The sequence below is a fragment of the Python bivittatus genome, unplaced genomic scaffold, assembly GCF_059951505.1.
Source record: "Python bivittatus isolate LINGU-HERP-01145 unplaced genomic scaffold, Pbiv_v1 ctg000020_np1212, whole genome shotgun sequence".
Lineage (NCBI taxonomy): Eukaryota > Metazoa > Chordata > Lepidosauria > Squamata > Pythonidae > Python > Python bivittatus.
Window position 1 is genome coordinate 31,794,865 of NW_028277030.1, and position 23,396 is coordinate 31,818,260.

A 23,396-nucleotide genomic window follows, 5' to 3' on the forward strand; every position below is an offset into this window, starting at 1 on the left:
GACTTCAATCATCATGATGTTAGAAGATCCATTCTTAGAATTTGGGGAAAATGTAAACCAGTACTAACACCAAGCCTCCCCCTCTGGAAAGGAAGCTTTTGCCAGGTGAGAAAATATAGAAAATTATAAATGGTTGAAGTAGAGCGATCTACTGAAATATAAAGGAGATAAATACGTAATGAAAACAAGGGAAGAATTAGAGAAAGATGGGCACCCTTGCCATTGGTTTACGTATACATGACTAAAGGAACAATTTAAATTAGATATGAAAAGATATAGATTTACAAAAGAACCAACCTGGTGGGATACTCAAATATGTTTCGAAACTGATCACATGATTGCCAAAATATATAAAATATTATTACAATTAAAATTGAAAGATGTACAAACTAAAGATTATATGATCAAGTGGGTAAACAATTTTGCATATAATATTGAATATGACCAATAGGAAAGGATGTGGACTAGGGGACTTAAATTTACATTGAGTTACAACCTGAAAGAAAACTTTTACAAAATGATGTATAGATGGTATATAACCCCAGACAAACTATCAAAAATGTTTAATATCTGTTGGAAATGTGGAAGGGAAATAGGTACAATTCTATCACATGTGATGGTCTTGCACGAAAGCTAAAAAATGTTGGCAATAGATATAGTTAAAAAAACTGGAACTATATCTACTGGGTTTAATGGACAAAGAACTCAAAAAGAAACACGGAAAGGTCTTGCTGTATTTGATAACTGCAGCTCGGATTATGTTTGCTTCACGATGGAAGGAAGAAAATATCCCAACAATTGAAGAATGAACTATTAAGACAATGGACCTAGCTCAGATGGCTAAATTTACAGATCAGTTAAATGACAAGAATGTGGACGATTATAAGAATGATTGACGACCTTTTCTTAGATATATGGAATTAACACAAAAAATAACATTGGGTATATAAAATGTTGCTGGAGAAGACTCTTAAGAGCCCCCGGTCAATCTTAAAGGAAATCAACCCTGATTGCTCATTGGAAGGATTGATACTGAAGCTCAAGCTCAGATACTTTGGTCACCTAATGCGAAGAGAGGACTCTTTGGAAAAGACCCTGATGCTGGGAAAGATGGAAGGCAAAAGGAGAAGGGGACAGCAGAGGATGAGATGGTTAGATAGCATCACTGAAGCAATGAGCATGAAACTGAGCAAACTCGGGGAGGCAGTGAAGGACAGGAAGGCCTGGCGCAATATGGTTCATGGGGTCACGAAGAGTCGGACACGACTTAACGACTGAACAACAACAAATATAAAATTTAGTTGTCAAATATCTAATTAAATAGAAATAGAGGAGATATTTATTGGCACTAGTAAAGATGTGAAAATAATATATTTGTAGATACATTCACCGTTCAGACAGTTAGAAACCCCACTTTTAAAATGTTTTTTTTTCTCTTTTCCTTTCTCTGTATTTTTCCTTCTTTACTATGTTTCTTCTTTTCTATGTATATATTGTTCTATGTTATACTTTTATGTATACATCGTTATGTTAATGGTGTTTTGTATGTATTATGAGTTGTCTTACACATTTTCATTTGTTATTTTTAATTAATAAACTTTAAATTTTTAGAATACTGCTGGAAGTTGATGAAGAGTAAACTCAACTGAACGTGGGTTGACAGCCACTATTAAGGCCTACCTTGTGGTGGTAAGGGCAGCAAATTGTCAGTATTTCACCGTTATTCTATCCATAGATTGCTGGCCAGCCACCTTGTTTTGGGTGACCCAAGCCCTCTTGGGTAGAGGAAACTCAGAGGTTCACCTACAGGGCCGTCTGGGGGAATATAGAAGGCATCTGTCAGATAAAGTCACTGGACACTAGCCTTATTTCAAGTCTTGTGAAGATGCTTAAGGTACAATCTTGCCCTGTTATCTAGGAAGAGTTTGAACCTGTTAGGCCTGAGGAAGCAGACAAGGTTCTTAAGACTGTGAACATGGCCACCTGTTTATTAGCTCCACATCCTTCCTGGTTGGCTAAGGTCTCCAAGGAGATGGCATATGGCTGGGCTCCAGTGGTGTAAATTCTTTGATGGGGTTGTTCTTCTGTCTCTTAAGGAAGCGTTGGTTAACCCTCTCATCAAAAAGTCATTATTAGACCCATCCATACTGGTCAATTTTCATCCGGTATCCAACCTTTCCTTTTTAGGGAAGACTGCTGAGAAGGTTGTCATGCAACAGCTTTAGCTGGATGAAGTGGATTATCTGGACCCCTTTCAGTTGCTTTTCAGACCTTGGCATGTTCATGTTTTTGGAGGTCACTCTGGCAGGAACAGGATGGGGTAGTGCATTCATCCTCACTCTATCTGACCTCTCAGCAGCCTTTGATACCATCAACCATGGTATTCTTCTAGATCAGCTGTGGGGGCTGGGGGTGGGCAGCACCACATTGCAATGGTTCTCTTCCTTTCTCTGGGGTCAGTTCCAGTCAGTGTTGATCAGGAGCAAGAGGTCCTGCAGAGATCAGTTCCCTCTGCTCCTGTTAAACATCCACATGAAGCTGTTGGGTGAGGTCATTCATTCTCGTGGAATGAGGTACCATTAGTACACTGATGATACCCAGCTATACCTCTCCGCCCCTAGCAGATTAAGCAATGCTGTTGAGGTCTTGTCTTGATATTTGGAGGCTCTGGAGGTTTGGATGGGGAACAATAGGCTTGAAATGAAGTCTGCTGTTTCTCCATTGTGCCTGCAATACCTCATTCAGCCACCCCTTTGTTAAAAAATACTGTATAGGTGGTCTATTTCCTCTTTCTGGCATTCCCAGTTGCTGCAGTGTGTTTGTACTCATCTGAATAATGTTCTTAGACAGCTAGTCTAAATCCTGCAAAATTAATAAGACCTACAGAGACTAACCACCAACATTTGATTGATTAAAATATTTGATTTTTTGCCTTAGACATGAACTCAAAAGCAAGAAAAAGTACTGTATTTTTCCGTGTATAAGATGATACTTTTTTCTAAAATCGTTACACTAAAAATTGAAGGTCGTCTTATGCAAGGAAGTAAGCTGAGGAGAGAACTGTGCGGTTGCGAAACTGCCCATACTTTGTCTCTGCAAACAGGCTTCCTCCAATCACGAGCCTTACGTAACCGACGTCAACTGATGCTGAACAAACCAATTGGAACACATCCCGTTGGAGGTGGAGAGTGTGTAGGCCGGGTGTCAGCAACCTACGGCTCCAGAGCCGCATGCGGCTCTTTTGAAGCTTTGCCGCGGCTCCGACAGCAGGGCCGACACTAGCAGGGCCGATAGCAGGGGGGGGCGGGGAGCTGTATCACTTACCTCCGCCGCCTCCCGGCGCTCCCGGCGCTCTGTGTGGCAGGTTGCCAGCGACTTGGCGTCGCTAGGCAACCACAGCATCCCTGGCCCAGCCTCCTCCCTCATCAGCTTGTGATGTCACTGAGGGCACGCTGAGCGTGCACCTCTGCACTGGGGAGGAGGAGACTGCTGCGAGGGGAAAGAGAGGTGCTATAATAATAAAAAAGTGAGAAAAAATATTTTTATGATGAGGAGGGCTTCTTGAGAGGGTCAGGAAAAGAAATTATTACCAAAAAGTGACAAAAAAGTTATTTTTATAATGACGAGGATGACATTGGGCCCTCATTATTAATTATTATTTACATCAGGCACTGATTATGATTTATGGTACACTAGGGCCCTGATTAATTTTGTGATTTATTACGTCCCTGTTTTCGACCCCCCAGTAGGCCAGCCATGGATAAAGGCAAGAAGAGAAAAATTTCTGAAGAAAACAGAGTGTTTAATGATACATGGACTGAATCATTTGCATTCTCTACTGACGAGACTGGTTTACCAGTATGCTTAATATGTGGTGAGAAATTTGCAAACAACAAAAAGTCGAATGTTGCAAGACATTTCCAGAATAAACACACAGCCTTTGCTGAAAAATATCCAGATGGAGATGAGAGACAAAAAGCCGTTGCAGAACTTATGAGGAAGGTTGATAGGAGCAAAAATAATTTCAAGAAGTGGGTGAAGTCTGCAAATTCCACAACATATGCTAGTTTTGTGGCCGCTCAGGAAATAGTCAAGCACGGGAAGCCGTTCACAGATGGAGAGTATATAAAAGAAGCATTCATTAAGGTTTCAGAACATCTATACAAGGACTTCAAAAACAAGAATGAAATTGTGCAGAAAATTAAAGACATGCCTCTCTCTGCGAAGACTGTCAAAGACAGAACCCTAAAAATGGCAGAAAACATTAGCAAACAGCAAATTCAAGACATCAATTCAGCTGTGGCGTACTCCATCGCCTGTGATGAGTCCAAAGATAAAGGTGATATTGAACAAATAGCGCTGTTCTGCCGATATGTGAACTCTTTTGGGCCACAGGAAGAACTGACTGAGCTGATACCACTAAAAGACCAAACAAGGGGTGAGGATATCTGTAAGGCTGTCCTGGACTATTTAAGTGCTGAAAAAATAAACTCCAACCACCTGGTCTCAGTGGCTACTGATGGGGCACCGAGCATGAGAGGAGCACAGAAGGGCTTTGTGGCTCTACTGCAGAAGGCTCTGGGTAGAACGTTGCTGTCATTTCATTGCATCCTGCACCAAGAGGCATTGTGTGCTCAAACATTTCCCCCGGAATGCACAAAAGTGATGGATGTGGTCATTCAGATTGTTAATAAGATAATGGCAAAGGGTTTAAACCACCGCCAGTTCCGTTTGCTATTGGATGAGGTGGAAAGCATATATTCTGACCTCCTGCTCCACAACAAGGTCCGGTGGCTGTCCAGAGGCGAGGTGCTAAAACGCTTTGTCGCATGTTTGGAAGAAGTAAAAACTTTCCTGGCCAGCAAAGAGCTCACCTTTGCTGAGCTGGAACAACCAGAGTGGCTGGAAAAATTACATTTTATGGTAGACATGACAGCACATCTAAACACACTAAATACAACCCTTCAGGGGAAAGGAGGCACAGCCCTGCACATGCTGGAGGAGGTTTTGGCATTCAAGCGCAAGTTGACAGTGTTTGTCAAAGATTTACAGAGAGGTACACTGTCTCACTTTCCCTCTTTGAGAGAGTTCAAACAAAGTCATGATACGATAAATTTGGAATATTTGAAGTCTGCAATCACCACAATGCAAAGTTCGTTTGGGAAACGATTCTGTGAGTTCAGAGAGGAAAAAACCACATTATCCTTCCCTGTCACTCCCCTGGCGATCGATCCATCCCTATTGAATATGACTGCATTTGCATGTGTAAGTCAACCTGATCTTGAGATGGAACTGGCCGATATAGCCGACAAAGATATATGGGTGTCCAAGTTCAAATGCTTGACTGCTACTCTTGAGGATGTTGCCCGTCAGAAGGCCATTCTGGCTCAGAATCATAAATGGAGTGATATTGAAAACCTTCCCAAACAGGACAAACTTGTATTCGAAACATGGAATGCCATCCCCAACACTTATATAAACATGAAAAAGTATGCATTTGGAGTCCTGTCGATCTTCGGCTCCACATATGTATGTGAGCAGGTCTTCTCCAACATGAACTATATTAAAAACAAACATCGATCACGCCTCACAGATGACAACTTGCAAGCCTGTGTGAAAATGAAGGTAACGTCTTACAGCCCTGATGTGCAGACACTGTGCACTGAGGTTCAGCAGCAAAAATCCCATTAACCAGGTAAATTAAATATTTTAATTAGCTATTAATTTGCAAAAATATATTTTACATTGTTAAGTGAAAAAGTCCCTTTTTTCTTCAGATTGACAGCTAACTGCACGATCCTGTATATAGCATTAAGGTAAGAAACAATATATGCAGTGTTATATTTGTTTTAAATGTTGCAATGGTTTTGCGGCTCCCAGGTTTTTTTTTCCTTCGGAAACGGGTCCAAGTGGCTCTTTATGTCTTAAAGGTTGCAAACCCCTGGTGTAGGCAGTGCGCAGACGCGACAGAGACCGGTAATGTCAGAGCATTCTGAGCCCATAAAGATGTCGGAAAATAAAAAAATAAATAAGCGAATGTCTTACTCTGCAAAATTCAAACTGAATGTAATGCAAAAGAGCATGGAAATAGAGCTGCAGAGAGACAGTTTGGACCTCCTCCCACTGAGTATATCATGTAAATGTTACCTAATTACTAAATAAAAATGTGTTCTGCTTTATCTTTAAAATATTGATTTCTTAATTTGGGGTTGGAAAAGTGGGAGTCGTCTTATACATGGGGGCGTCTTATTCATGGAAAAATATGGTATTTGCAAAATGTATGTACAGCAGTAATGAAAAATCACTTGGTTTCCTACTTTCTTAAGCTATTGTATTGCTAAAGAAGGGGAGGCTTATACAGTTGTACACGTAAGTTTACATACCCCTTGCAGAATTTGTAAGATGTGGACTATTTTGTAAGTAAACATAATTAGACAAAACAGGTTTCTTTTTTGTAACGTGATTCAGATATAACTATTAGGCATTACAGAATAACACAATTATTAAACAAACCATAGCAATAAAAGAAATACGTAATAAAATGGTGTTCATAAGTTTGCATACCCTTGAAAGTTTGGGGTGATAATAAAGTATACACTCAAGTTGGCACACACAGGTTGACATGGCAACAAAGGGTAAGTATTCAGACCTGTGTCTTCCTCGATTGTAATTGACATCTGTGTGTGTGTGTATGTGTGTGTGTGTGTATGTATGACTATATATATATAGTCAATGAGTTTCTTAACTTTTGAGAAACCCTTGTGCATTTCATCCAGGCTGTGCTGACTTTGCTGGTTACGAAACATGGGAAAGCAAAGAACTGTCAAAGGATCTACAAGCAAAAAAATCAGGAGAAGGATATAAAAAGATATCCATATTTGAAAATGCCAATCAGTACTGTTCAAACTCTGATCAAGCAGTGGAAAATTAGTGGTTAATACCAGACCATGATCAGGTAGACCAAGAAAGATGTCAGACACAAATGCCAGGAAAATTTGCCAGGATGCAAAGAAAAACCCACAAGCGACTTTTAAAATACCCACTTCTCTGAAACAAAGTGGTGTGGCTGTTTCAGCAGGCACAATAAAGAGATACTTGAACAAAAACAGGCTGAGTGGTAGAATTGCCAGAAAACAAGCCACTGCTGGACCAACACCACAGAACAGCCCACTTACAATATACCAAGCAGCACCTAGAGAAGCCTTAAAACTTCTGGAACAAAACAATTTGGAGTGATAAGACCAAAATTGAACTTTTTGCTCACAATGATAAATGCTGTGTTCAGAGAGGAGCCAACAAGGTAGAGGACCCGAGATTGAGGAAAACACATACCACCTATAGGGGTAAGAGAGTGCATTTGGAAAGTATTCAGACCCCCTTCACTTTTTTCAATTTTGTTATGTTGCAGCCTGATACAATTGTTCAAATTCATTTTTTTTCTCATTAATCAACACTCAGTACCCCATAATGACAAAGTGAAAACAGAATTTTAGAAATGTCTTAAATTTATTAAAAAGGAAAAACTGAAATATCACATTGGCATAAGTATTCAGACCCTTTGCAACACTTGAAATTTAGCTCAGGTGCCTCCCATTTCTCTTGATCATTGCTGAGCTGTTTCTACACCTTGATTGGAGTCCACCTGTGGTAAATTAAATTGATTGGACATGATTTGGAAAGGCACACACCTCTCTGTAGAAGGCCTCACAGCTGACAATGCATACTGTATCAGAGCAAAAGCCATGAGGTCAAAGGAACTGTCTGCAGAGCTCAGAGACAGGATTATTGCAAGGCACAGATCTGGGGAAGGCTGCAAAAAAAATTCTGCTGCACTGAAGAGCACAGTGGCCTCCATCACTCTCAAATGGAAGACGTTTGGTACAACCAGGACTCTTCCAAGAGCTGGTCACCTGGCCAAACTGAACAATCGGGTGAGAAGAGCCTCAGTAAGAGAGGTGACCAAGAAGCCGATGGTCACTCTGACAGAGCTCCAGAGATCCTGTGTGGAGATGGGACAAAGTTCCAGAAGGACACCCATCACTGCAGCCCTCCACCGATTTGGGCTTTCTGGCAGAGTGGATAGATGGAAGCCTCTCCTCAGTGGAAAACACATGAAAGCCTGCTTGGAGTTTGCAAAAAAGCACTTGAAGGACTCTCAGACTGTGAGGAACAAAATTCTCTGGTCTGATGAAACCAAGAGTGAATTGTTTGGCCTCAATTCTAAACATTATGTCTGGAGGAAACCAGGCACCGCCCATCACCTGCCCAATACCATCCCGACAATGAAGCATGGTGGTGGCAGCATCATGCTGTGGGGGTGTTTTCAGCAGCAGGGACTGGGAGACTGGTCAGGGTTGAGGAAAAGCTGAATGGAGCAAAGGACAGAGATATCCTCAATGAAAACTTGTTCCACAGCACTCGGGACCTCAGACCGGGCCGAAGGTTCACCTTCAGACATGGCAATGATCCTAAGCACACAGCCAAGACAGCACAGGAATGGATTAGGGACAATTCTCTGAATGTCCTAGAGTGGCCCAGCCAGAGCCCTGACTTGAACCCCTCTGGAGAGACCTGGAAATGGCTGGCCACCAACGGTCCCCATCCAACCTGATTGAGCTTGAGAGGATTTGCAAAGAATGGCAGAAAATCCCCCAATCCAGGTATGCAAAGCTTGTCGCGTCATACTGAAAAAGACTCGAGGCTGTAATTGCTGCCAAAGGTGCTTCAACAAAGTACTGAGTAAAGGGTCTGAATACTTAAGAACATGTGATATTTCAGTTTTTTCTTTTTAATAAATTTACAGACTTTTCTAAAATTCTGTTTTCACTTTGACATTATGGGGTACTGAGTGTAGATTAATGAGAAAAAAATTGAATTTGAACGATTGCAGTATCAGGCTGCATCGTAACAAAATTGAGAAAAGCAAGGGGGTCTGAATACTTCTGGAATGCACTGTATATAACATACATGTTATTGTTGGAAAAATATGGGGTTTCAACCTAGCCTGTCTCACACAAGCACAAATGGAGGGGCAGCTCTGCTGCAGTCTAGCTTTGCTGCTTTGTGTGGGAGAGGCTTGAATCCCGCCTTTTTCCTGTTTCCCTCTTTTTTTTTTCTTCTTCCCTTGTGGCCCTGCATGAGGTATCAGGGAATCCTCTCTCCTCCTCATGGCTTTCTTACTTCCATTCAGGTTACCTATATTCAGAAGCATGTAGGTTGTGTCCGAACTTATTACTCACACGCACAGGACCATTTCTACTATGAAACTGCTTTGTATGAAGATCTGAAAATAAACTGTGAACTATCTTTTCTCTTTTACTAATGTGTGGAGAGTGTTTATTTTGATCTGAACTTAGTTAAGCCTTTGTGCAAGTTTGAATGCTTCTATCAGGGTATTACCCTGGAGTAAAGAATTTCTCAATGAGAATATGGACTTGACAGAGCATAGCTTGACTGTGTTTGCAATCCCAGCAACACACAGAGCACACACCTGTAGGGTGTGGCAGCATGACACAGCACAAGCCACTGTATATAGCAAAGTGCACCATGGGTTATAGGGTGGCTGGTGATAGAAGTTATGTCTGGTGTTGGAGTTCTGGGAAGTAATTAGGAATTTGCAGGTTGGTGATGTCCATTCTGTATATATTGTACAGTAAACATTTATGTGCATGTTTTCTATATCGGACTGTGGACTGCTTATTTTGTCTCACTCACAGAGCACCACTACGCGGAGTGTACGCTGCACACCCCGACAGCTTCTTCTCTGCTAAACCACTAAAACTAGCTGAACGCTGTGTGGGATCTTCTGTTACTAACATTCAGATCCCCAATGGTTATAATATCACATATAATATAATCTGGGAAAATTGATGTCAGGCCTAGCCCAAGGAACTCCAAGAGACCATGTAAATTCAGTCCAGCTATGTTTATTAGCTACAACCTCTAGCAAGAATCTTCCCAGACTAAAACCCCAGCTCCCAAGTAATTCCAGTCACAACATTGTGAATTCCTCAGGGAGGTGCCAGTCTCATCCTCTTCTATCTCCCACGCTCCTCAGGAGATGTAAGAAAATGTTTTTCTCCCTGAGCCTGGCCTTCATAATTCCATTCCATCACAGGTTAGCACGACCTCCATATACACATGCCAGCTGTGCTCCATGTTCCATAGATATTTAAATTTATAACAGCCCAACGACCAATAGATTTACCTGCTTATGTGATCAGACCATACCATTTTGTGCATACAACAAGGGTAGTCTAAACCCAAAACCATACAGGTGTATGTACATACAAAATATTAAATATCTATGCATATAAAGTGATAATTACAGTGTGCACAATTATTAGGCAAGTGAGTATTCTGACCATATCATTTTTATGCATATTTTCCACCTCCAACCTGTATAAACCTGAATGCTTATTGGATATAAGCATATCAGATGATGTGCATTTGTGTAATGAGGGAGGGTGTGGCCTAAGGAGGCCAACACCTTATATCAAGGTGTGCATAATTATTAGGCAGCTTCTTTTCCTCAGGCAAAATGGGCCAAAAAAGAGATTTAACTGACTCTGAAAAATCAAACATTGTAAAAAGTCTTTCAAAGGGATGCAGCACTCTTGAAATTGCTAAGATATTGGGGCGTGACCACAGAACCATCAAACATTTTGTTGAAAATAGTCAACAGGGTCGCAAGAAACCTGTTGAGAAAAAAAGATGCAAATTAACTGCCAAAGATTTGAGAAGAATCAAACATGAAGCTACCAGGAACCCATTATCCTCCAGCGCTGTCATATTCCAGAACTGCAACCTACTTGGAGTGCCCAGAAGTACAAGGTGTTCAGTGCTGAGACACGTGGTCAAGGTAAGGAAGGCCATCACTGAACAAGACACATAAGTTGAAATGGCAAGACTGGGCCAAGAAGTATCTGAAGACAGATTTTTCAAAGGTTTTATGGATTGATGAGATGAGAGTGACTCTTGACGGACCAGATGGATGGGCCCATGGCTGGATCAGTAACGGGCACAGAGCTCCACTTCGACTCAGATGCCAGCAAGGTGGAGGTGCGGTACTGGTATGGGCTGGTATCATTACAGATGAGCTAGTTGGACCTTTTCGGGTTGAAGATGGACTCAAAATCAACTCCCAGACCTACTGCCAGTTTTTAGAAGACACTTTCTTCAAGTAGTGGTACAGGAAAAAGCCTGCATCTTTCAAGAAGATCATGATGTTTGTGCAGGACAATGCTCCATCACATGCATTGAAGTACTCCACTGCGTGGCTAGCCAGTAAAGGCCTCAAAGATGAAAGAATAATGACATGGCCCCCTTCCTCACCTGACCTAAACCCTATTGAGAACTTGTGGGCCCTTCTCAAACAGGACATTTACGGTGGCATAACATGCCACTGATTACTTCCGTCCTCAAGACATGCCAGAGGTTTGACCTCACCATGGGTTACTACCTTCCCTTTGCCACCTGCAGTATTGGTCGGTGACAGTCATCCAGCTTGCTATTGTTACATTATTGTGAAACAGTGTGACACATAGAGGCAGGCTGCCACCACTCTCATGCAAGCATCGCAACAGCAGGTACTTGGTTGATGGTTTGCTTGTCTTTGTTTCACCTCAAGATACTTACCTGCTGACCATGACGGACCTTTGCCTGTTGTAAATGTCTTACAAACACTAGCAACTGAGGTACACAAACATTGGTACGATGTGTCAGGAAGATTAGTTTGAGCCCTTTCCCAAGTTTGGAGACATTGCTCCATGTAAGGTTCAGCAGAAGGCAATTTTATACGTTATTTGTGTGTCTTGCTCACCTTCCCTGATACCTTATTTTTTGGTTTGTAGAACAGCAACACAAAATTCATGAAGCGCACGTTTAGAAAAGTAACTGACTTGCACTTAATGGATTAATTTGAAAGTCAAAATTAGATAGGTTTGCAATGAAAACACAAAGCTAAAACCAATTTTCTCAATCCCAGTATCATTTTCTGCATAGTATGTGGACAATCCAATTTTGCACTGTCCTCTTTACTTTTATGACAGAGTTTGCACCAAAGTGCTCACTGCTCAACCGTGTAAGTAACACTAGAAACTCAAGAAAGTCTAGAAGAAAAAGCAACTCCTTCCAAAAAGCAGAGCAATATTGGCATGGGGAAGAGCTTTAGCATAAGCTCTTTGCACACAGCCAGGAGCTTGTAACAGTACCTAGGCAGTAACTTCTCTGTAGTGGCACATCCCTGTTGGAATAGTTCTCACCCCGTTCCCTAGATCCAGAAGGCCCCTATCTTCTGGAAGGCCATGAAGACGTACACAGATGGGCTGAGATTAATGCAAGTTCAAATAGTGTGATCGTTCAATTAAGCGCAAATTATAAATTGATACCAGGTCACTTTTAATGTGAGCCAAAATTCAGATAATGCGAGGCTAGCGTATGCGCAGTTGACATTAGGGTTTTAGATGCTAATCATGTGTGCAAAATGGAAGTCTCCATTTGAGGAAAGCTCAAAAAAAGAGGTTCATTTTGAAGAACTACAGCAGAATACAAGAAATAACAGATATGCTTTGGGTATGGGTTTATCCTCCAGGTTCTCCTTTGTTCACTTGATTTAAATATTCATGAGAGCTATCTAGAAGATCTCATGGCAGGTTATAATCCATAAGAAAGCAATAAACCCTTTCAAATATTTTGAAAAATAATAAAGATGTTTTCATCAGTGTGAGCTTACCTTAAGAATACAGTGGTACCTCGGTTCACGAACGCTTCTGTTCACGAACAATTTGGTTCACGAACAGCTCCGTTCGCAAAATTTTGCCTCCGCGAACGCCGGATCCGGTGACGAACAGGATCTGCGGCCATTTTCCCTCCCGTGACACGTGGTTGCGGCTTCCTGTAGAGAGGGGGACTCTCCCTCCAAGCAGTAACCGCCTCCCCACCCGCCTTCCTGTCCTACACGCCAGAAGTCGCATCGAGCAAGGTTAGCTTTCTCTCTCTTCGTACTATACTTAGTGTCATATTTTTGCGGTTTAAAAAAACAACATATGGTTCAGAACGGATTAACCATAATTACATTGAACCTTATGGGAAAATTTGATTCGGTTCACGACCAGAGTTGCGGAACGAATTAAGTTCGTGAACCGAGGTACCACTGTATTTAGAATTTTTTGTTTTTATTTTGCTTCTATAACTGTAACTTTGTTAAAAATAAATTTAAGTTGTAAGTATATTCTTTTAATCTTTTACTGTTATATTCCATTAATAAACGCGTAATAATGTTTAAAAATGTTTATTGCCTATTTCCATCAAGCTGGAACCAATTACCCTATTTTTCCAGTTGAGACCTACAGTAAAGATCTGTGGTTAGTTCTCCAAGATGTTTGGAACAATGTTATCTGCCGAGTTGCTTCAAAAACTGTGCGCAAGTGTACCTAGAAGAATTGATGCTGTTCTGAAGGCAAAGGGTGGTCACACCAAATATTGATTTGATTTGGATTTCTCTTCTGTTCACTCACTTTGTAAATTGATAGACATAAACAATTACAATAAATATTTTTTAAAGCACTTACTTTATAGCATTTTTTCGCACCTGCCTAAAACCTTTGCACAGTACTGTACCTATAGTTCTCTTGCCAAGCTCTGGGCCAGGACATACACAGTTGGTATGAGATTATTAGGGTACCTGCCTGGCTACAGTATGATAGTTTTTAATGGGGAGGTGGTATCTTTGTTTAATATACTATAAGAGCAATCGCTCTAGCTGCTCGGGAATATATTGTGTAAGATCAACAAAATAAGCTCAGTTTTCTAGTATGGAATCAGATTCCTTTACTGTAACTAATAAATGTAAGAGGTTAACAATTCTTTGCATACTGTGTAACATTCAGTGGACTCTCAAGGATTGCAGACAGGTGATGCATCAGTGAAAGAGTTGTTATATCTGTTCCCCCTATAAACGCCCAACCACAGATCCCAGCTGTATCCCTAACAATCTTGATCTGTTCCCAAGCTGAAGAGCTTAGCAGGTGGGGGGGACCATTATGTATGCCTCAGTGGGTGCTGTAAGGAATTGTCAGTGTGAGGAATAGCATGTATCTTCAGTGATGGCTTTGCTGTGTCCAGTTCTGGCCTCAGTTGGGCCAGGAAGGACTCACTGTTTCTGAGGCCTACTGCACTCAAAAAACACAATATATGAATATGGTGAGAGTGCAGATGATCTCAGGAACAGAGGAAGCCCCAAATGTTACAAGTCTTGCAGTCCCTGAACTTCAACTAGGCAAAACTCACACTGGAAGAGCCTGTCCAGCAACCGCCTTGCTACCTTTCTTTCTGTCCCTGAGCATCCTGTCTGCGAATCTCACTCTGGAAAACTTCTAAGGAGGGATTCTTTCAATCCCTGACCAACCCTGAGGAAGAATCACACTGAACGATACAACAGCTTTCAATGTGCTGCCTCTTTCAGTCCCTGAAAATCCACTCAGTGGGACTCGCACTGGAAGATAATCTATTTGCCGCACCTGCTTCCCTCTTTCCCACCTTCAAGCCACCTACATTCAGATGTGGCCAATGATCATTTTGCAGAGCATGGTCCAAGGGAGTGAAATAGGGTGTGCTGTCCCTGAGATCATCTGCACTCTCACCATATTCACATGCAGGATGGAGGTGATGCTCAGGCTCCTGATCTAACAGGACTTTCAACCCGCAAGCTTCCACTCAGTGAAACTTGTATTGGAGGAATCCGTGTGGCGATCAGCTGCCTTCCTCTTTCATTCCCTGAACAGATACTTTGTGAGACTCACGCTAGATGAGACCGCATCTAGTGTCCAGCTGCCCATGTCTTCGGTCCTGGAGCATCCACTTAGAAAAGCTCACACTGGAAGAGAGTCGACATGACTCATCTGTTCCTTTCATTCACAACTACACTTTCAGAGACCACCTGAGCTCTCACCACACTTAGATCAGAGCTGTTAAACATGCAGGCCATACGCAGCCCACAACACTCCCAAGTGCGGCCCAGTCCAGATTAAAATGCAATTGGATAATATTTAATAAAATAAAAATACAGAACATACTGCATTTAAAAACAAACAGTTAACTCAGTCATGTATCACCAAAACTCCAGGCTCGATTCCTCAACTTAACTGCAGCAACGAAGATTGCTTGGAACTGCCGTGGTACACGCTGAGCAGAAGCACCAGGCAACCAGCGAGTCATGTACTGGTAGCCAGAACCCAGTACTGCTACTGAACCCAGAGCCTCCAACCCACAAAGGAGCACCTCCCTCCAACAAATTCGCTTCTCCCTCTAAAAAGAGGTTTAATTAATATCTCTCGAGTTTCAGGCTGCACATTAACTTTATAGACATTTCTATTTTTAAATTAACAATGATTGAAGTTTGAATTAAGTTCAGAATACATCCAGAGAAGGAAAAGATGAAGAGGAGGAAATCTGGTTGTTTTTTTTAATAATGCTTTTTTAATTTTTTTTCTTTCACTACAATATCACATTCCAAGGAAATAAATTATTTTAAATGCTTTTAAAGTTTTCATTTTAAATGTCAGACTAGAAACCATGTGACAGTGAGTTCTAGTCCTGCCTTGGGCACGAAGCCCGCTGGGTGACCTTGGGGCAGTCACCTCTCTCACCCCTAGGAAGAGAGAACTGCAAGTCGCTTCTGAAAAATGCTGCCAAGAAAAGTACAGGGAGCAGTTACCAGGAATCTGAAATGACTTGAACTTACAAAACAGTATTTTGGTGCTTTCCTGTTCAATGAGTCTTTACTATAGGTAAAACAGGTTAAGACAAAGAAGAATCTTTACTGTAACTTATGGAAAAGAAAATTGTAAATAACTAAATTATAAATTACTTGTTTTTAAACTTTTATTTTATAGGATGGAATATCTTGTAACATTCTAAGAGCAGTAAGAAAAGATCACAGAACACAGAATTTTTCAGAAAAGATGGGAGCTAGATTTTTCTGAAGTAAAAAAGATTTTATATTTAATTTGTAGACATATTGGTATCCAAAGAATATAATCTAAAACACCACTATGATATACTGTTCTGAGTATGATTCCTTAAATAAAAGATACATTAAGAAATTTGAAATCTGCACTTCAAAAATAACAAAGTATTTGCAAAAAATCTCTGAAGACAGCAAGTGTGTGGTCCAAGCCAGTTACATTCAGAACTCATAGCTAAACTGTTTTAGTCAAAGTGAATTTGTGAAGGAGTGTATGGTGAGAGCCTTTGAAATTCTTTGCCCTGAAAAACTTAAAACTTTTCAAAACACTTCATTATCACAAAACACTGCTGGGGAAATAATTAATGAAATTGCCACTGACATCAGTGGAAAACATATTACAGTAGAGTCTCATTTAACCGACCTTCGCTTATCCAACATTCCATCTTATCTGACGCCCCTAAAAAAAAAAACACGCATAAATTGGCGACGAGAAAAGTGTGCCGCTTGTTTGCGAGCGTGAATGTACTCTTTCTTATTGCTCCTGACAGTGCGGCACCGCAACGCAAAAATCAATTGCAACAGGTGCAGCAGGTGCACACGTCTAGCCTATGACTCACGTGTCAATCATGTCTCGCCTTTCCTAATGGTCGCTCAGTGCAGTTTGTTACTGTATGCGGATCGGTTTACTGTATGTTACTGTGCAGTGTTTATGTGCGTGTTCACGTGAGTAACGTACTTGTGTTGTGAAGCAGCTTTTACTGAAATTTACGTGAGTATGGCGACGAAAAGAAAGTAAGTTCTTGTATCAATGGAACAAAAACTTGAGGCAATCAAGAGACTGGACAAAGGAGAGACGATGCAAAAGGTAGCTGACGACTATGGTGTCGGACGGGTAACAGGAGGAGACTGGAAAAGGAAACTATTGGAAATAGAAAAATGGTGTTCCTCGAGAGTTACGGATGGTGCACTAAAAGAGAAAAACGATGAAAAAGTGTGACTATGAAACAGCGAGGCTTTGTACATTTGGTTTACACAGTTCAAAGGCAAAGCTCTGCCTATTTCAGGGCCTATTTTACAGCAAAAGGCATTGCATTTTCGAAATGAATTTAATGAAGGGGACCCAGATTTTACAGCAAGTGTTGGTTGGCTCGACAGATGGAAGAAACTTTACGGAATCCGTCAGTTATGTGTTTGTGGTGAGAAACGGTCATCAAATTTTCAAGAAATGGAGGCATTCAAGAAAAAGTTTCAAGACTTTATTGAAACTGAAAGCCTAACGGGTGATCAAATATTTAATTGTGACGAGTCAGGCCTTAATTACAAAATGTTACCTAGTAAGTCTTGCAGCCAGAACTGAAGCAGCAGCCCCTGGTTATAAGCGTAGTAAAGAAAGACCGACAATTTTAGCATGCAGCAATGCTACAGCAAACCACAAAATGGGCCTCGCAATGATTGGGAAGTCCAAAAATCCAAAAGCCTTCCTTTAAAACAATTTCAAAAAATGGTCTTCCTGTAAAATACTACAATCAAAAAAGTGCATGGATGACCAGTGAAATTTTCAGTTTGGTTTTTTAAGGAATTTGTTCTTTCCACGGAGAAATTTTTGAAAGAAAATTACCTCCCCAGAAAAGCAGTTTTGTTGGTAGACAATGCCCCGACGCACCCTGATGCAGAGGAGCTTCAAGATGGGGACATTAAGGCTATGCTTCTGCCACCTAATATAACTGCCATATACCAACCGATGGATCAGGGCGTTTTAGAAATGCTAAAAAGGAACTATCGCAGGAAGCTACTGTCAACAATGATAGAAGAAATTGAAGAAGGGCAAGACGTGATTGAAAAATTGAAACGCATCAATGTAAAGGATGTTGCTTATTGGGTTGCAAGGGCCTGGGCTGATGTTAGGGCTCCAACAATTGCCAAATCATGGAAGAAGCTGTTAGGCGAAGATGAAGATGAAATTATGGAGACAGAAAGCACAGATGAAATCTAAGAAAGCATTCTACCCTTAGTCCAACGTATCCCTGGATGTGAGGATGCATCTTCGCAAGAAGTTGAAAGTTGGGTGGATGAAGACAATCAGTATGAAATAACTGATGAAGAAATTGTCGCTCTTGCCATCGCATCTCATTGCCATCACTATTGACAACAACTGTTGAGCCTCTCAGAATCTCACATAACGATAGAGTTAAGGGCTCTAGAAACCGCTATGAAATACGTTGAGCAACAAGAAGAAGCTATGGGGATCAACATAATGGTGCTGCAAAGATGGCGAGACTTGGCAGCGAAGAAATGGCAATTGTCGGGAAAGCAGACTAGGATCACAAATTTTTTTAAATCATCACAGGACTGAACTTTTTATGGATTTAACTTCCGACAATGCTGTTAGTGTAAGTTCATTTTATGCAATTCTATATTTATTTGTAGTCAGTTTTTAACATTAAGTTCAATACAACTTCAATGTTTTCAATATATTACGATGTTTTGGTGCTAAATTTGTAAATAAATTACTGTATAACGTTACCATGTATTGAATTTTTTTTTCTGTTGATTTGTTGTAAAATGTGATGTTTAGGTGCTTAATTTGTAAAATTATAACGTAATTTGACATTTAACAGGCTTTTTCTTAATTCCTCCCTATTATCCGACATTTTCACTTATCCGACGTTCTGCTGGCCCGTTTATGTCAGATAAGCGAGACTCTACTGTATTACCAGGAAATTGTAATATGGTAGTAGATAAGAAATTGGATAAATCAAATGTGACAATAGAGTAGATGAAAAATAGAAAAACGATGTTAAACAGATTGATGAAAAAGGTTAATTTAAAAGATGTCTGGAGAGAATTGAAAGGTGGGGAAAAAGCATTTACATATTTTTCACAAGTGCACAAAACATTCAAGAATAGATTATATATTTGCTTGAAATAATGCACTGGCAAAAATTACGAATGTTGAAATTGAAGTTATAAAAATTAGCGATCATTCAATGGTGAATATACAAACGAAAATGAAATGTTATAAGGAAGCTAAAAGATGGAAAATGGATATGATTTTTAGAAATGAAGAGATATTAGAAAAACTGGAGAGAATGGAAGGAAATATGGCAGATTAATGATAATGCTGTAATTGAGCAGGGAATATTATGGGACTCAATACAGGCAGTCATAAGAGGATTAAGTATTAAAGAAGCCTCAATATTAAAAAAACAAAAAGAACAAAACGAAGAAAAGATAGAAGGGAAGATAAGAGTTAGAGAGAAATTATATTATTAAAAGAGGTAAGAAATTTTTGAACAAGATATTAGCATTAAAAAAATTGCAAGGATTCAAGATAGAAAAGTTTTAAATAAATCTGATTTAAAAAGAGTATTTTGCATATGCCAATAAAAATTCGAGGATTTTTTAAAGGGCTACATGAAAAAGATAGAAAGGGAAATAGGCATAATTAAAGATATAAAAGGAAAGGTTTAATTTGATGAAAGGTAAGATAAAAGCAATACAAGAATTTTATGAGAAGTTATATACAACTAAAGGGAGTTCAGAAGTTAAAATTAGAATTATATTGAGAAAAATTTAAGTATCAAACCCCAGGAAGAAGATAAAGATAATATGGAGGAAGAGATAGAAGATGTTATAAAGAATTTGAAAGCTGGAAAAACACCTGGGGTGGACGCCTTAAGAGCAGAATTTTATAAAATGTTTAAGAAATTTTTAATTCTGAAACTGGAAAAAATGTTTAATAGTATTTTAGAAGGAAAAGAGATTCCGCCATTCTGGCAGTATTCTATAATAGTTTTGATTCCAAAGCCAGGAAAAGATAAATCAGAAATTGACTCATATAGACCAATATCATTAATAAACCGGGATGCGAAGATATTTACAGCAATTTTAGCAAGAAGATTGAATGGGTTTATAGAGAAATATATTAGAAACGATCAAAGTGGATTTATAAAAGGAAGACAAATGGCAGATATAATGAGAAGGCTATTGAACATAATATAAAAGAAAGGGAAAAAAGCTAGAGCACTAGCACTAAATATCTTCAAAGCTTTTGACTCGGTAGAAAGGCCAGCATTAAAAAATTTAGTTCAACAAATGGGATTTTGAAAAAAAATTCAACAAATTACAAAATTATATGCAAGGAATAAAGCTTCTGTATTAGTTAACGATCAAACAACAGAACAATTTAACCTAAGCCAAGGAACAAGACAGGGTTGCCCTTTATCCCCAATTTTATTTACATTAGTGATAGAATTATTGGCAAATGTGATAAGAAAAGATATAGAAGGAATTGGACAAGGAGAAAAAGTAAAGATTAGTTTGTTTGCAGATGATACCTTAACTATAGCAGAACCATTAAAAGCTCTTGGTAACATTCAGAAACATTTAGAAGATTTTGAAGAAGTAACAGGTTTGAAAATAAATTAGAACAAGTCTGAGATGATGTTAATAATAGTAGAGGAGAAATAGAAGAAATTAAAAAGAAATATAAGATTAAAGTTAGAGTGTTTTAAATATTTGGGAATAAATATAGCTAAAAATCTACAGGATTTAAAAACATTGAATTTTGATAAGTTGAAAAAAGAAAAAAATATTTGGATATAAAAAATTGAAACTGTCATGGTTTGGGAGAGTAGTGTTATGTAAAAAATAATTTTAGGTAAAATCTTCATTTTTTTATTTTGGATGCTACCAAAGAAATTAAACTTAAGTTTAGTTAAGTTAAGAAGTTAACTTAAGGATACCTAACTCTTAAGGAGGGTTAGGTATCCCAAATATTAATAAATATTATATAGCTAATCAAATGAGATATATCCCTAATATGATATATGGATTAGAAAAATTGATTTGGGGAGAAATGGAGTTAGGAGAGATAAAATATAAGGATTTTCTTTTTACACAAAACAAAAAATGTTTTATAAAAATAAAAAAACCCAGTAAGTAATGTTATCTTACAGACTTGGCATAAAAATAAAAAAAAATCCAGGAATATCAACACTGACCCAAATTGTAGATTTAGAAAAATTTCCAGAGAATTTTAAGGCAAGATTAATAAAAGATATGGAGCAAGCAGGAGTATTAAGATTGAAAGATTGGCTAAGTAAAATTTCTTGCAGAGATGATATAAAGGAAATATTTGAACAAAGTAAAATATCTTGGAATAATGTATTGCAATTAGAGGCATGGACTAAGAATTGGGTAAAACAATATGGGAAATGCAGACAATTAACAAAATTTGAGAAATTAATAATACAAATGAAATGATACAAGCTAACAAAAAGGTTAGTAGGTAAAATAGAAAAAATATTGTTAGAGGGTAATCAAGCATAACAAGGAATGAAATTTAGTTGGGAGAGTGACTTAGGTATTAATATTACAGAAGAGGAATAGTCAAAGATTTAGATGCAGAGAATTATGAAAAATATGTCTTAGAATTAAAGAGAATTGTTATAAGGCCGTTTGGAAATGGTATATGACTCCAGTAACTTTAGGCTATTATAATAGAAGTAACATAAAAAATTGTTGGAGGTGTAAAAAATAAATTGGGACTTATTTGCATTTATGGTGGGAATGTGAAAAGGTAAAAAAAAATGGGAAAAGGTTTTTATTGAGATTGAAATATTATTTATCAATTTGCAGATAAGTCCAAAATTGCATTACTGTTAAGTTTTGGAAACACGAAATTAGAATGATAAAGATAATTTTGTTATTGCCTTAAGATTAATAATAGTTAAAAAATGGAAAGTGGAGTTTGAGTATGAGCTCGAAGATTGGTTTAAAGAAATATGGAATACTGCTATTGATAAATTGACATGTGTACTAAAATATAAAAAGGGTCTGGTGGAAAGGAATGATTTTGATGTTATATGGGGTGAATTTCTGGAATATGTTTTTGTTAAAGGGAAGGAAGTAAAACCAGACCAATAGATATCATCTTTTTGGAGAGGAGGGCTTATTAAAAATTATTAATAATAAAAACCCATGATAACAAAAAGTAAAGAGATAAGGAGGGTTATAAGTCCCACGGGTAATGGGTGCACGTAGAGATTAAGTTAGATGTGATTTTGGTTGTTTGACTGAATTATTTTGTTTTTGTTATTACTGGTTTTGTGTTTTGTAGTTTGTATTTTAAAATTAAAAATTAAAATTAACAAGAATAATTTGGTTCTTGTAATTTCAGCAAGCATGCCTCAAATATTCAAGAATTACTATTTGAATTTGAAAGGCGATTTGAAGAATTTGAAATGTTTCAGAATTTTTACTATTCAACACTCCATTTTCTTTTGATGTTAACAGCAAAAAATAACAAATAGTTGTCAAAATTCAGTGCAACATAGTGCTTAAAGTATAATGAAATTAACATTCTAGATTTTTATTCTCATTTGTGAAGACATTTTGTTGAAACGTGCAATGTTTGGTAGTACATTCCTATGCAAGCAGTTATTTAGAGCTTCACATAAGCTGAGATTAACAAATGAGCATTTAACATCCATACTGAAAACTGCGTTCACTAAAACTTATACCCAATATTGATAGTTCGATAAAGATGCCAAATTTCTAGCAAAAAATAATTTTGAGTCTTCTTACAGTGATATGTTTGTAATGATTTTGAATCTATTTGATATTAAAACATAAAATCATGTTTTATTTGTAACTAGTTCCTGATTTGAATGCACATATGGAATAATCAAATATATATACCCACTCCTCACTTAATGACCAAGTTCCATTCCAATGACCAAGTCATTAAATGAGTGAACATGTAACACACTGAAGATCTGGTCATTGTCTTCTCATTCAGATAAAGTTCTCCCATGCAGTTATGCCAATGTTACTCTCACTATTGTGAGTTTGTCAGGTGCACAAAATTTGGTCATAAATACATGCATTGGTCAGAAAATGAATTACCACCTTATGTGTAAATGGTTGCTACCTAAGGTAGCTGCTAACCAAGTGGGTGTATACACAACTGTCAAATTTGTAATAATTTTTTATATACCAGTTGTACCTAGTTCCTGATTTTAACATGTTCATTAAAAATATATATAAACGTGTCATTTTCTAAGTCAATATGTAACCCACAGGAATCCTGGCATATGGTTTAGTGGCCTCTGTTTCTATTTAAGTTTGACACCACTGTCTTAGATCATCGATCACCTTAGAAACAGTTGAGGTTATTCTTGAAGCCTGCCCTTTGTAGCCACAGAGCAAGGGAGCTACTGGCCTGGACTTTGTGGCTCTGGCTGTTGGAACCACAAAGCAAAGAGAAGCTAACTGGCACTTGCCCAACAAGCAGGAAATGCCTCAGAACAAAGGAATGGTTTATTTATACAGAAAAAGCTTCAAGAACAATTGACAGACATCCTCTTGATACACCTTAACAGGCAAGGGCAACAACCAGTGATAATTTTTGAATAACCCGGATTAC

At 38.7% G+C, this 23,396-nt stretch overlaps 1 protein-coding gene across 1 annotated transcript; it reads left to right on the forward strand.

Moving 5' to 3' along the window:
- Positions 1–3,756: 3,756 nt before the first annotated feature.
- Positions 3,757–5,691, forward strand: LOC148217027 (general transcription factor II-I repeat domain-containing protein 2-like). Its single transcript, XM_088150219.1, has one exon. The coding sequence runs from the start codon at positions 3,757–3,759 to the stop codon at positions 5,689–5,691; it is 1,935 nt and encodes a 644-aa protein (XP_088006345.1).
- Positions 5,692–23,396: the final 17,705 nt, after the last annotated feature.

Coding starts and splice junctions, on each gene's coding strand:
- LOC148217027 (XM_088150219.1), top strand. CDS start 3,757: ATGGATAAAGGCAAGAAGAGAAAAATTTCTGAAGAAAACAGAGTGTTT.